The sequence below is a fragment of the Verticillium dahliae genome, genomic scaffold (assembly GCF_000150675.1).
Source record: "Verticillium dahliae VdLs.17 supercont1.12 genomic scaffold, whole genome shotgun sequence".
NCBI classification, from domain to species: domain Eukaryota; kingdom Fungi; phylum Ascomycota; class Sordariomycetes; order Glomerellales; family Plectosphaerellaceae; genus Verticillium; species Verticillium dahliae.
Genome location: NW_009276943.1, coordinates 672,164 through 683,761, shown reverse-complemented (window position 1 = coordinate 683,761; position 11,598 = coordinate 672,164). Strand labels below are relative to the sequence as shown.

Here is an 11,598-nt window from a genome sequence, read left to right as displayed (position 1 = left end):
TTGCGCTTCGTGCTTCCTCTCGTTCATTGCGAAAAAGAGCACGAAATGTTCCGGTACAGCCAGGTGATGGTTGCAGGGTACAGAGACGGCAGGTACAACTCGGCAGAGCGGGCGAAATGGAACAGTACCTACCCGCCCCACTCAGTTGCTCCTGCCATGTCACTTTCCCACCACTACTGAGCGAGACTAGACGGAAAGTACATTTACGTAGTAGGAGCACTCTGGGTACGATGTTTCCTGCCCCTCCTGCTAACGCATTGCATGGTACCTGGGCCTCTGATGCCCCTCCCTCGCTCGTGGCTCCTGCATTCCAACGCCTGGGCCACTCAACGTGCCTGACTGTCTCGGCAGTCGCATGGGTCGGTTCAACCCTAAAAGTGCCAATGACAGGAATAGAGGTTGAAGCAAGCTTTTTCGGTGCCAGTGTTGCCTGGAGGCTAGGTCAATGCAGCGCCGCTTCCGCTCAATATGGCTCAGTCCCAGGGCTGCTTTGCAAGACTCCCACGTACTCTATCTGGTCTCATGGCCTCAAAGGACGTCCAGGTAGAGAGATTACAGCCGGCAACCAGGTGTCTGGTCAATTATTGCTTTCCGGGCTTGCTATGATATCTACGCCGGCCATGATGACTTATCCCTTGGACTGGCAGGGCCCAGATTGTCGGATTATGCTGACAAGTATGACGAGCCACCTGAACTCATTGATGGAGTTTTCAACTGCACCACGTAGCTGTTCGTCAGATTTATGTACGAAAAAAGACTATAAACACCCGCGCGCCCGTCATCGTTGGCGAAGTTGTTTCTCATGCTCAGTCCAAAAGTTCTTGCATGCCCGGTGTCCCCAGTGGTCAACCCACCACTCACCAAAGCTATCTTCGACGTCGAAGTCTACCTTGCCCACCCTCTCGTCACGCTTCAATCCACATACTAGACAAGCCTTAGGAGCCGTCGGAACGACTTTGGCCGTGGTCACAGCCATGTTCTCTGCCAAGTCTGGTACTCTCAATTGCTGTCCACCCGGTGCTGACTTGGCTGCCGCAACTGCAGACCGTAGCCGACCGACGTGCTCTTTCCACACATCAACAACGTCAGCGGCCTCGCGGTCTTCGCGAGCCGTCTGCGCACGATCTACGCCGGCGAGCCTCATGCCCTTTGCGCCGGCGCTAGAAAATGGCCATTCCTTGGGCAAGAAACTTGTCACGATGCCAGCGCAATTTGCGACCTGCGATAATCCGTGCAGCGACCCCGGCAGGGCAAGGTACCCCTGGAGAAAGGCAATTGTGCCTGGATCGGAGGCGATGCGGTCCTTGATAGACGTTGGCTGAGAGGCGGCTGGCTTGAACAGGCTCGTGTTGGCGAGGGCAAGAAGCTCAGGGAATATGGAGAGCAGCACTGAAGGTGGTGGTATGTTCGTGGGAGGAGTAGCATCACTACCACTGGTGTTTGCGTTCTGAACCTTGCGCGCTGTGTTGGCCATAGGCTTGACAGCGGGCTTAGAAGACGACGTTTCGACTCCATCGACAGCATCCCAATCCCAGCTCTCGGGAGGCTCTTTAGAATCGATGTCATTCTTCTGTTGGCCGGGCATTGGGGAGAAGTCCTCAAACGGTAACCAATGGTCGTTGGGGTTAGCGGCTTCCTTGCTCTGGCTTTGAACCTCCTTCTTTGGAGATGTTCGGCCGAAGGGCTGGCCACGCCGTCACAGGAGTTGGGCTTTCAGGGTTGTTGGCTGGCTCCTTCGGAAAGTTGGGTGACGTGGGAGTCTTCAGAGCCAAGCCAGGGAAAGGGTTTCGGTCGGAGAAAGAAGGTGACTTGGGTGCCTGTGGATAAGTAGAAGTAGATGAAGCGACGCTGAGTGACGACAAGTGGGAGACATGTCTCTTCGGTTGAGTGGCAGGGGGGTCCTCCAGCGACAAAAGATCAAGTGATGCTAATGACGCGACCTGTGACTGTTGCTCTCGCGGCTGGGGCGCGTTGTGCCATGGCGGCGATTTCGGCTGATTGTGCCAAGGGGGCGACTTTGGATGATTGTGCCATGGCGGTGACTTTGGTTGATGCTGCCATGGCTTGCTTGGCTGTTGTGATGACTGCGCAAACATGGTCTCGCCCACTTCAAACTCTCCAAAGTCATCATCGTCATCCACTTCCACATCGGAGTCTTCCGCATCGAATAAAACGTTTGGGTCCTTGGGCTTCGGCTGCTTGGGTTTGGAAGCCTGAACAACGGCACTTTTGAGAAGAGAGGGAGAAGGCTGGCGTGGGTCACTCTGCCCTTCCACAGGTACCAAACTGTTGGTCATGAGATCCAAGGTTGAAGCGCGGTGGACCCGTGTTCGTGTTGGCGGTGCTGAGATGTTGGCTGGAGGCAATGGTGCGGCGATGGGTGGCTCAAGAGCCAGGGTTCTTGAAGGCTCTGGAGGCGCTTCAGCGACCTCGAAATCTCCCCATCCATCGTCATCGTCGCCTTCTGCTGCGGTCGCTGGAACTGGCGGTCGCGGTTGCTGCTGACTGACTTGTGAAGCTGAGAGCGAAGAGAAGTCACCCCAACCACCAAAGCTGTCAGTTTGGCTCTGGCGCTGGCTCTGGTTCTGGCTCTGAGGCCATGCCTGGACAGGCTGGTTCACTTGAGCAGACGCATTGCTTGACGTGAAGAAGTCGAACGGATCCGCCTTTTGTTGTTGCTGGGTAACAGGATGCGGTTGACCTGTCTGCTGAGATTGTTGGCTTTGAGGCTTCGAAGAGAAGGTATTAAACTCGGCAAACAGATCGGCACTCATGATTTGCAGCACTTTTCGACATGCTCTGCTTATTTAACTCCAACCCGGGGAACCGTGAGACAACCGTTCAGGGGTTTAACGAGGTGACGTGGTTAGCACTTAGCAGAGATGGTCGAGTCCATTGTGGATGGGCTGGCCCAAGCGAGGTCCATCGTCCCAGCCAAGCAGGCAGGCTGACTAAGTTGAATGATGAGCTGAAGGACATCACATGAGCCAAAGTATTTTCTCCCTACAGGGCTTTTGGTTGGGTTTGACGCCACGGGACTGAAATAACGGGCTAATTTGACATGACCTATTACTCTGTAAACTGTATGCATGTTTTTGCTCCTTTCACGCAGATATCGTTCGTGATTTTCATCTGTCAATAGGTATCTCCAGGCAACATAACAACATGGTACAGCAGCCTGGAAAGCCCAGTGCGATAATAAGCTCTATCAGACGCTTATCGAATGCCAAGACAAAGGCATAAATGGGACCTGGTGAGAGACAGCTGGAGCACTCCGGCGGGTCCACGTTGGCGCGCAGACACGCTAACGCGACTTCAGGCGACCCTCCGAAGCTCCAAATTTTCGGCCACTTGGTTTCTGATGGGCTTCATGCCAAAAGTGTAGTCCCCCTTCAACAATTCCGCCCATCCATACTCACGGTCAAGGGCCGAGAAGAGCAATATGCCGCCTCGAACGATGGGTTCACAATGTCTTCTCTGCCGATTTGCCCTTCGGCCGCGGATGGCTCTACCCACGCCTCTTCCAACCACACTTACCCAAGGATTCGCATCGCAAAGAGCCATTCGGGGGAAGCCATCGCGAATGGTCCTATCCGATCGCAAGCAAGTCGCCCGCCCGTCCCCCTTCGGGCTGAAAAACGCCAAACCACCAAGAAGAGCCGTCGAGGGCCCATTTGGTGGCATGAACCAAACACAGTTCAGAGGACGCCCAAGCCCGACATCCCGTTCCCAGACACCGACCCAATCTCACAATCGATCCGCCGACCGACGCCGCAGAGATGATCGCGAGGATTTCAGGGCTCTCAAGATGCATCGCGCGCTTGCAGACATCTCGTACCGGAAAAGGACACAAATCAAAGACGAAATGGGCTCGTATGAGTCGTTCGATCAGTTCGACCTGTTGCCATCAGTCAAGAAGGCGCTGTTTGACGACGCTCTCAAGGGCATGATCGACATCAAACCAACTCCTGTTCAGAGACTGGCCATTCCTGCCCTTTTGGGCCAGCAAAGCCGATTCTTACCTCGGTTCGGGAGGGGCAAGACGGAACAGAGACAGGAATTTCTCCTTGCGGCCGAAACGGGCTCCGGCAAGACGCTCGCCTACCTGCTGCCCGCCATAAACGCCATCAAGGTTGCTGAAGCAGCGGACCCTGATATTCAGGCTCATAAGAAGAGGCTGGAGGAAGAGAAGGAATGGCAGCGAAACTCCAAGTCGAGATCCAAGATGGAGGAGCCTCATCCTACCATGGCACGGCCCAAGGTCGTGGTCCTCGTTCCCTCCGCCGAACTCGTCGACCAGGTTGGCGCAGTCGCCAAGACATTGTCGCACGCCGTCAAATTCAAGTCTGAGAAGCTTTCGGCCAAGCAGAACGCCGAGGTTGTGGAGCGCAACCTGTACTCCAACCGAGGAATCGATCTGATTATTGCGACGCCGCAGCTGTTGGCCTCCATCGCGGACTCAGACCCTAACATCCTTTCGCAGGTCAGCCATCTCATCATCGACGAGGCTGACTCTCTGTTCGACCGTAGCTTCGCCCCCCTTACCACGAGCATCGTCAACAAGGCGCTGCCGTCGGTGAAGAGGCTCGTATGCTGTTCTGCAACTATTCCCCGAGGCCTGGACAAGTATCTTGCTGCCCAATTCCCCGATATGGTCCGCATCACTACGCCGAACCTCCACGCCGTGCCGCGACGTGTTCAGTTGGGTGTTGTCGACGTTTCCAAAGACCCGTACCGCAACAACAAGGACCTAGCAACTGCTGATGCTATTCAAACGATTGGCCGCGAGGCATCACGCCACGAGGGCCCCATCAAGGATGAGTTCGATATACGCCGTGTTCTCGTCTTTGTGAACGAACGCGAGACTGTGCAGCCTGTAGCCGAGTACCTCCAGTCTAAAGGCATCGACGCCATCGCCCTGCACAGGGACACGGCCCAGGAGCGCCAGTCCGCCATGCTCGCCTCCTTTACGAGCGCCGAGCCCATGCGAGCACCCGCCTCTGACAAGGCTCCCACAGGCGGACGCAAGCTCCCCAATGTGAAGGTTATCGTGGCCACGGATCTGGCGTCGCGAGGTATTGACACGTTGGCTGTCCGTCATGTCATCCTGTACGACGTACCTCACACCACCATTGACTTCATCCACCGACTTGGAAGGGCTGGCCGGATGGGTCGTCGTGGAAGGGGCATTGTTCTGGCCGGGAGCAAAGACCGGAAGGACGTTATCGCAGAGGTCAAGCGTGCAATGTTTATGGGCCAGGCGCTCATCTAAAAACACGCTTGACGCGTATGTAAGATTATATGTTGTATACCTTCTGTATCATCTTGTATTTCTTAATCATGTCACATAGACTTCGGCGCTGATAAGGGTCTGGAGGCACAAAAAAGGTGTACACGTCTCTTTCGAAGGGCCGTTAAAGAGCTTACTGCAAATATCTGTATTGAATTTCTGGCTCTTGACTCGTTGATGACCAGCTGATCTTGATCATTGACCGAGGCGTGTTGTCTCGATCTGAATATTATCAGCTCGAAAACCACCAATGTCGCCCTACGGCCGTCGGACATTCCGGTGCGCAACGAGTAATTCTCATGACGACAGCGTAAGGATGAACATGCATGTAAAGAAGTGGTCGTCATTGATGCTGTGGTAAAGTCAGGGTTGGTGTATGAGTGTGTGGCGCGAGCTTGAGTGGGGCTTGGCATTCGGAGTCGTGGCGCGACGCGTCTCGTGTTTCTCCCACCATCGCGAACGTTAACACTAACCCAGCCTTTCTCCCCCGACACACAGTTGCATCGCGCGTACTTCTTTCTCTTGGACCAACGAACACGCCACTATCCCACAGGCTTGGATTCATTGTCTGCGCAGATCCAAGACTAAATTCTCTGGTCCATCATAATTTGAACACATCCACGTCCCAACTTTCGGCGCAGCATGCCGCGCCCCACGCGATCACGTCGCGCTCCTGCCCGCGCTGCTGCAGCACCAGCCAAACCCGTGGATGCGCCCGCACCCGCGCCCGCTTCCGAAAAGTCCAGCGACGATATCTACAGCCACAGCGACCGCGAGCACGAGCGTCTGAGGGCGGTTCGATCAAACGTTACAGCGAGTGGGAAGAAGGCTCTGCAGAAGACGAGCCACGACCGCGACCTTGCCATGCAGAGGTTGGCTGGCGAAGACATGTCGACCTCTTCGGCAAATGCAGTCGCGTCATCAGAAGATGCTCAGGTTGAACTTGGGAGGAAGGAACACGCGACGCCTGCCCAGCAGCGACGCGACCTGACGGGCTTGGAGCTGGACAGCGAGATGTTCAACGCGCTCGACGATAGTCTGGGTCTAGACGAGAGCGAGATCCCCGGCAGCGTCACGGCCAGCGGCAACCGGTCAACAAATACGTCGAGTCTGTTTGGAATGGGCCACAAGCGTCGTGGCCGCACTCCCAGCATCAGCCTTCAGGGCAATGACGCACCAATCCGACCGCCGAGCCGAGGTGTGGGCGCAACGCCAGTCATAAGCTCTTCTTTCAACATTGGCGCGTTCAAGAGGCGAGCACGGGAGCCAAGTATTCTGGGGACTGCGCAGAAGGCGCGCGCACCGAGGCCTTCTGACGATTCTTCGGATGTCGACGATGACCAAGAGGGGACGGGCGCCCAGGACGAAGATGACGGAGAGGTGTTTGCGCCAGAGGCAGAGTCCACGCCATTGAACCGGCGCGAGGTGCAGCAGTCGATTGAGGAGGACCTCGGTCAGGAGCCCGATGTCACATCGAGCGTCAAGTCCCGCAAGCGCAAGAGCATAGAAGCTCAGAACACGAGTGATCGTCCCGAAAAGTCATTGCGCCGCGACGAGCCATCTGAAAGCAACGCTCCAGAGGACATTGGCGGCGAGGCTGCAGAAAGCGATGATGAATCAGACCTCAGCTCCCTGTCGTCTATGGCCTCGCCAGTGCTCCCAGCATTGGCCCGCCCAGTTACGCCCTTTGACGAAGAGATCATGGCACCGCCGATGAGCAGCGGGTCAGAGGATGAGCCATGGCCAGATATCCACAACCTTGCCAAGCGACGCCGCCACCATGCGCCCATAACCCCCACTCGCGCTGGCGATACTTCTGATGCCTCATGTCCCCCCTCTCTTACGCACTCACCCAATTACCGAGATGCGCGGCAAAGAAAAACGCAGAAGCAAGGAAAGGGCCAGAAAGCATCTGCACAGGTGACAACTGCTGATCTAGCCGGCCTGCTTCCCCGCCGTCGGCGACGGAAGGAAGATGACGCAGGGTCGGACTCTGAGGTTGATAACTCGGGCCTGGGCCAAGATGACGATGAGCTCTCATACCTTGATGCCAGGGCATCTCGAAGACGCGCACGAACGACACCGCTCAAGCGTAGCTCAACCAACCGTCCTGCTTCACGTAGCACCAGAGCTGTCGCGACGACGGCAGGTGCCCCCGCTGCTCGCAGGCGGACATATGGCCGTCGATCGTCAGACAAGGAGAACACAGATGATGAGGAAGAGGAGGGCAGTTTCAGCCCAGCACCCGACGACACGTTCGATGCAACGCCCGAAGAAGGAGACGTTACTGGAGCCGACGAGTTGAAGAATGCTGTGACCAAGTTCAAAGAAGTCGACAAATGGGAGCTCGAGTTCGAGGAGTTGACTCAAAGCTCGTCTCCGAGCGGCGCGCGGTGATGGGTAGCTGAGAATTAAGTCGATGCGCTCCCCTGATTGGGTTTTGTCAAGGTTGATGAAGAGTCAGAGACACATGGAGTGAGTCGTTACTTCAGATTCTGCAACAACAAGGCCGGATGGTTGTATGGTTGGCTTGCCGGTGATTTTCGGGTTTTGTGGGCGGTTGGAAGATTTCTGTTTGGAGACGGAGTTTTTAAATGCCTACAAGTCTGCGATTCGCGTCCGAGGCACACATGAGCGAATACAACTAAGCATGAATCCGTTCAGTCCTTGTTGACCCTTCCATTTGTGATTCGAAGTAAGCAATTCTGCCCAAACCCTGGGAACGCCGTTCAACGCCAGGCAATGCCTCAAGCCCGAAATAAACCCATTTTAAGACAGCTTGACCTCTTCGATCTTTCGGCCCACTGTCGGCAGCAGAGTGGACAGTAGGTTTGCGTCTCTAAGCGCGATCGTTATGTCGTCTGGTAGCCGGCCAGACATGAACAAGGACTGCGTCACATTCGTTAGTTGCCACGCTCTGGGTGTTTCGACACAACCGACTCACTCTTTTAACATTGGCCCAGCTGTCCTCCTTTGCCGTATACTCGCGGAGCACATAGTCCTCTGCGAAATCCACGTATACCCTCGTGTCGCGAATACGCACGAGCACATTGTCCAACCGCATAAAGAGCCGGCACAACAGCAGCATGCGCTGCTCGTGCACCCGCACCTTGACACTGAAGATGGAAATGCCATTATCGTCAAGCTCAGACTCGTACAGCATGACCTCGTCAAAGAAGAGGATAGGGTCTCGGCGTTTCAGCAACTCGAGCGGGATCTCCTTCGTCGTGGGCTGGAACGCCTGCGCGCCCGCGGCGAGCGTCCCGTCGTAGTCGGTCGAGTAGCTCCAGTCATACGGCTTGACAACTTCCTTGATACCGGCGCTTGTCTTCTCGCGACTGCTGGACCAGTCGCGGGCGTACGCGACCTGGAGCATGTTCTTCTCGGTCTTGTCGACGTGGTCGAGGGCGTCGTAGGCGTTGAAGGCGAGAGACCAGCCTGAGGGCGCGTGCGTCAGGGAGACGAGGTTATCGCCGAATATCATCTCGGGGACGGGGATGCTGAGACGTTCTGTCATTTCGTCAATGGGCCCCGATTTGGAGATGGGCAGCTTGCGGGTCGCGATGCGAAAGCGGCCCTGGGGATGGGTGGTTGTCGCGGCGTCGACGGCGCCCTGAATGGACGGCGTCGGGAAGGGCTCGTTGATAGCGGTGATTGGATTCATGACTGCGCCTGGTCCGCGAGGGCTTCGAGAAAGGCGTCAAATGACTGATCGTGCTTTTAATCGTGTTGTTGCGATGTATGAATTAGGGACTGCCTTCACGTTTGCAGCCATGGAGCTTGACGAGCTTGGTAGTGGGGTTTGGCGGGGAAGCACGAGACCCCTGTTTGCCGGCTCACTATAGCACACGAAAGCCCACCGAGCTAGTACCTACTGTACCTCGAGTTTTATCTGATTGAATACCACCATGGGGCGGACCGATGGTCTTTGCCACACAATGCTACTCCTAATACCGTACTACGTCCAGCTGATCAGTATCGTGGCGCAAACGTGGGGTCATCTCGGCAGCCTTGTCATCGATGGGCATGGTGAGGCCCCGATGGCCGATTTTTGGTCTTTGGAGTCAAGAGACTTCGAGTCAGGAGGAAGATTGGAAAACAGCAGAATCCAACAATGGAGAATGATGGCTGGGCCCTGCCTGTCTTGCTCAATGCGCAGGATATTGTAAACGCCGCGAGCTGCCCAGGCCTACATTTTGTTTGATTTGGGCATTGCAGTGCCCTTTGAAACTTAGCGACGTAGCTTTCCCATTGTTCCGTATGCAGACTGTCAACATTGTCTGACAGAACAAGCATACCTTTGCGTTCATCGAGCAAACCATACGAGTGAACCAGCTCAACCTCAGCTGGCTCTGTGTCAAGGACCCGCATGGATCTTGGCTGACGCGGCAGTCGAGGCAGCAGCTCGCTTCATGGCAATCATTTGTGAGACCTCGTCGGAGCTCCGCTGATCTTTGAAGACAACTTTAGAGGTACCCGGCGTTTGTGTCACGGGCAGAAATAAAGATTGAATCTGAGCCAGGGCACTTTTGATAACATGCAAGGTGAGGCTACGACGGCCTAGTTGGCAGCCGCAGGGGATGCCTATGCAGCAGCTAATTTATCCTCCCTTTACAACTAGAGATATCTCCGTGCGGGTCGCACTGATATGAAGTTGTTTATGTTGCAAGGATATAATAAGGGATGTCTCAACCATCGAGCGGGTGAAATGGAGTGGGGGCGCGGTCTGGCGGCTGGGTTGCGGAATAGGCACACGTGACACTGTCACCCCGGCAACTACACCAAATCGAATGTTTGGGGCCGAGTAGTGAAGGTACCCTGTATAACTCCGCTACAGACGATCGCTGATGTTAGCTCTCTCACCTCTACCTAGTCGCAGCGCCGCCCTCAAATACTAACCCACAGGTCCAGGACGTGAGTGCATCTGGCTCAGGTCTTCGAGTGATCATCCACCACCAGAGATTGTCTTCTCTGCCAATCGAAGCCATGGCTACTCGAACGCTCGAGGCTCGATTCGAGCACATGACGGTGAACGACGAGAACGATTCTGGCGATGGTACCAAGATCTACTCAAAGCAACAGGTAGAGTTCACGATAGCTTGGATCGACTTCATATACTGACACGATGTCGTCTAGGCTGTTGCATCTGTCAGAACCTCCCAACTGCCACAAAGCTCAAGCCGAGCCAACCTATTCAAGGTCGCCCTGCAGTCCCAAAACACCAACACCGTTGCCTCCGTGACGCTTCCTTCGCAAGCAGCACAGCGAAAAGCCCACAACCCAACATCTCCTCCCCGCAAGCCCCTCCCCTCTTCGGCTGCATCACGCTCTGATGAGGTTGTCGAGGTCGAGCGCAAGGCGGTGACCATGGTCGCTGAGCCCAGCATCCCGAAGCAGTTCCACCTAGGCATGTTCGAGATTGGCCGTCCCCTGGGCAAAGGCAAGTTCGGTCGCGTCTACCTCGCCAAGGAGCGCACTACCGGCTTCATCTGCGCGTTGAAGGTTCTGCACAAGAACGAGATTCAACAAGGTCGTGTCGAGAAGCAGGTGCGACGGGAAATTGAGATTCAAAGCAACCTGCGGCATCCCAATATTCTCCAGTTGTACGGACACTTCCACGACAGCAAGCGAGTCTTCCTCATTCTCGAATTCGCCGGCAAGGGCGAGCTTTACAAGCATCTTCGTCGCGAGAACAAGTTCCCTGAGTGGAAGGCCGCCCAGTACGTAGCGCAAATGGCCTCGGCGCTCCGTTATCTCCACCGCAAGCACGTTATTCACCGGGATATCAAGCCCGAAAACATCCTCGTCGGTATCCACGGCGAGCTCAAACTTTCTGATTTCGGCTGGAGCGTGCATGCGCCCAACAACCGACGCAACACCATGTGCGGAACTCTCGACTACCTTCCTCCCGAGATGATCAAGCCCGGTAGCTCGGACAACTACTACAACGAAAAGGTCGATCTGTGGAGTCTGGGTGTGCTCATGTACGAATTCCTCGTCGGCGAGGCACCTTTTGAGGACTCGCCCGTCATGACACAGCGGAGGATTGCAAGGGCCGACATGACGGTGCCCTCATTTGTCAGCCCGGAGGCAAAGGACTTGATCAAGAGAGTGAGTGGCCATCACGTCCCGGAACCCCAAACACTGCTAACCGGTTGAAAGCTTTTGGTTCTCGATCCCGATAAGAGGATTCCCCTCGAGCAGGTCCAGAGCCACCCTTGGATCGTCAAACACTGCATCAAGGGTGAGCGGGCGGCCAACCGCGAGAAATACTCGACTTAATGAGATGATGAATTACGCACCAGCGG

At 55.6% G+C, this 11,598-nt stretch overlaps 5 protein-coding genes across 5 annotated transcripts; 3 read left to right on the top strand and 2 right to left on the bottom strand.

Annotated features, from left to right (window-relative positions):
* Nucleotides 1-778: 778 nt before the first annotated feature.
* Nucleotides 779-2,774, bottom strand: VDAG_06493 (uncharacterized protein; the record flags this gene model as incomplete). The annotated part of the gene is made up of 2 exons (XM_009658871.1): nt 779-1,548; nt 1,655-2,774. 2 exons carry the CDS (start codon nt 2,772-2,774, stop codon nt 779-781), a joined length of 1,890 nt encoding a protein of 629 aa, XP_009657166.1.
* A 668-nt stretch (nt 2,775-3,442) lies between these two features.
* On the top strand, nt 3,443-5,272 carry VDAG_06492 (ATP-dependent RNA helicase mrh-4; the record flags this gene model as incomplete). The annotated part of the gene is made up of 1 exon (XM_009658870.1): nt 3,443-5,272. One exon carries the CDS (start codon nt 3,443-3,445, stop codon nt 5,270-5,272), a length of 1,830 nt encoding a protein of 609 aa, XP_009657165.1.
* Nucleotides 5,273-5,932: 660 nt separating this feature from the next.
* VDAG_06491 (uncharacterized protein) lies at nt 5,933-7,687 on the top strand (the record flags this gene model as incomplete). Its single annotated transcript, XM_009658869.1, has 1 exon — nt 5,933-7,687. One exon carries the CDS (start codon nt 5,933-5,935, stop codon nt 7,685-7,687), a length of 1,755 nt encoding a protein of 584 aa, XP_009657164.1.
* Nucleotides 7,688-8,059: 372 nt separating this feature from the next.
* Nucleotides 8,060-8,954, bottom strand: VDAG_06490 (type 2A phosphatase activator TIP41; the record flags this gene model as incomplete). The annotated part of the gene is made up of 2 exons (XM_009658868.1): nt 8,060-8,179; nt 8,235-8,954. The coding sequence occupies 2 exons, from the start codon at nt 8,952-8,954 to the stop codon at nt 8,060-8,062; spliced, it is 840 nt and encodes a 279-aa protein (XP_009657163.1).
* A 1,322-nt stretch (nt 8,955-10,276) lies between these two features.
* Nucleotides 10,277-11,572, top strand: VDAG_06489 (serine/threonine-protein kinase; the record flags this gene model as incomplete). The annotated part of the gene is made up of 3 exons (XM_009658867.1): nt 10,277-10,372; nt 10,427-11,401; nt 11,453-11,572. 3 exons carry the CDS (start codon nt 10,277-10,279, stop codon nt 11,570-11,572), a joined length of 1,191 nt encoding a protein of 396 aa, XP_009657162.1.
* Between the last annotated feature and the right edge of the window lie 26 nt (nt 11,573-11,598).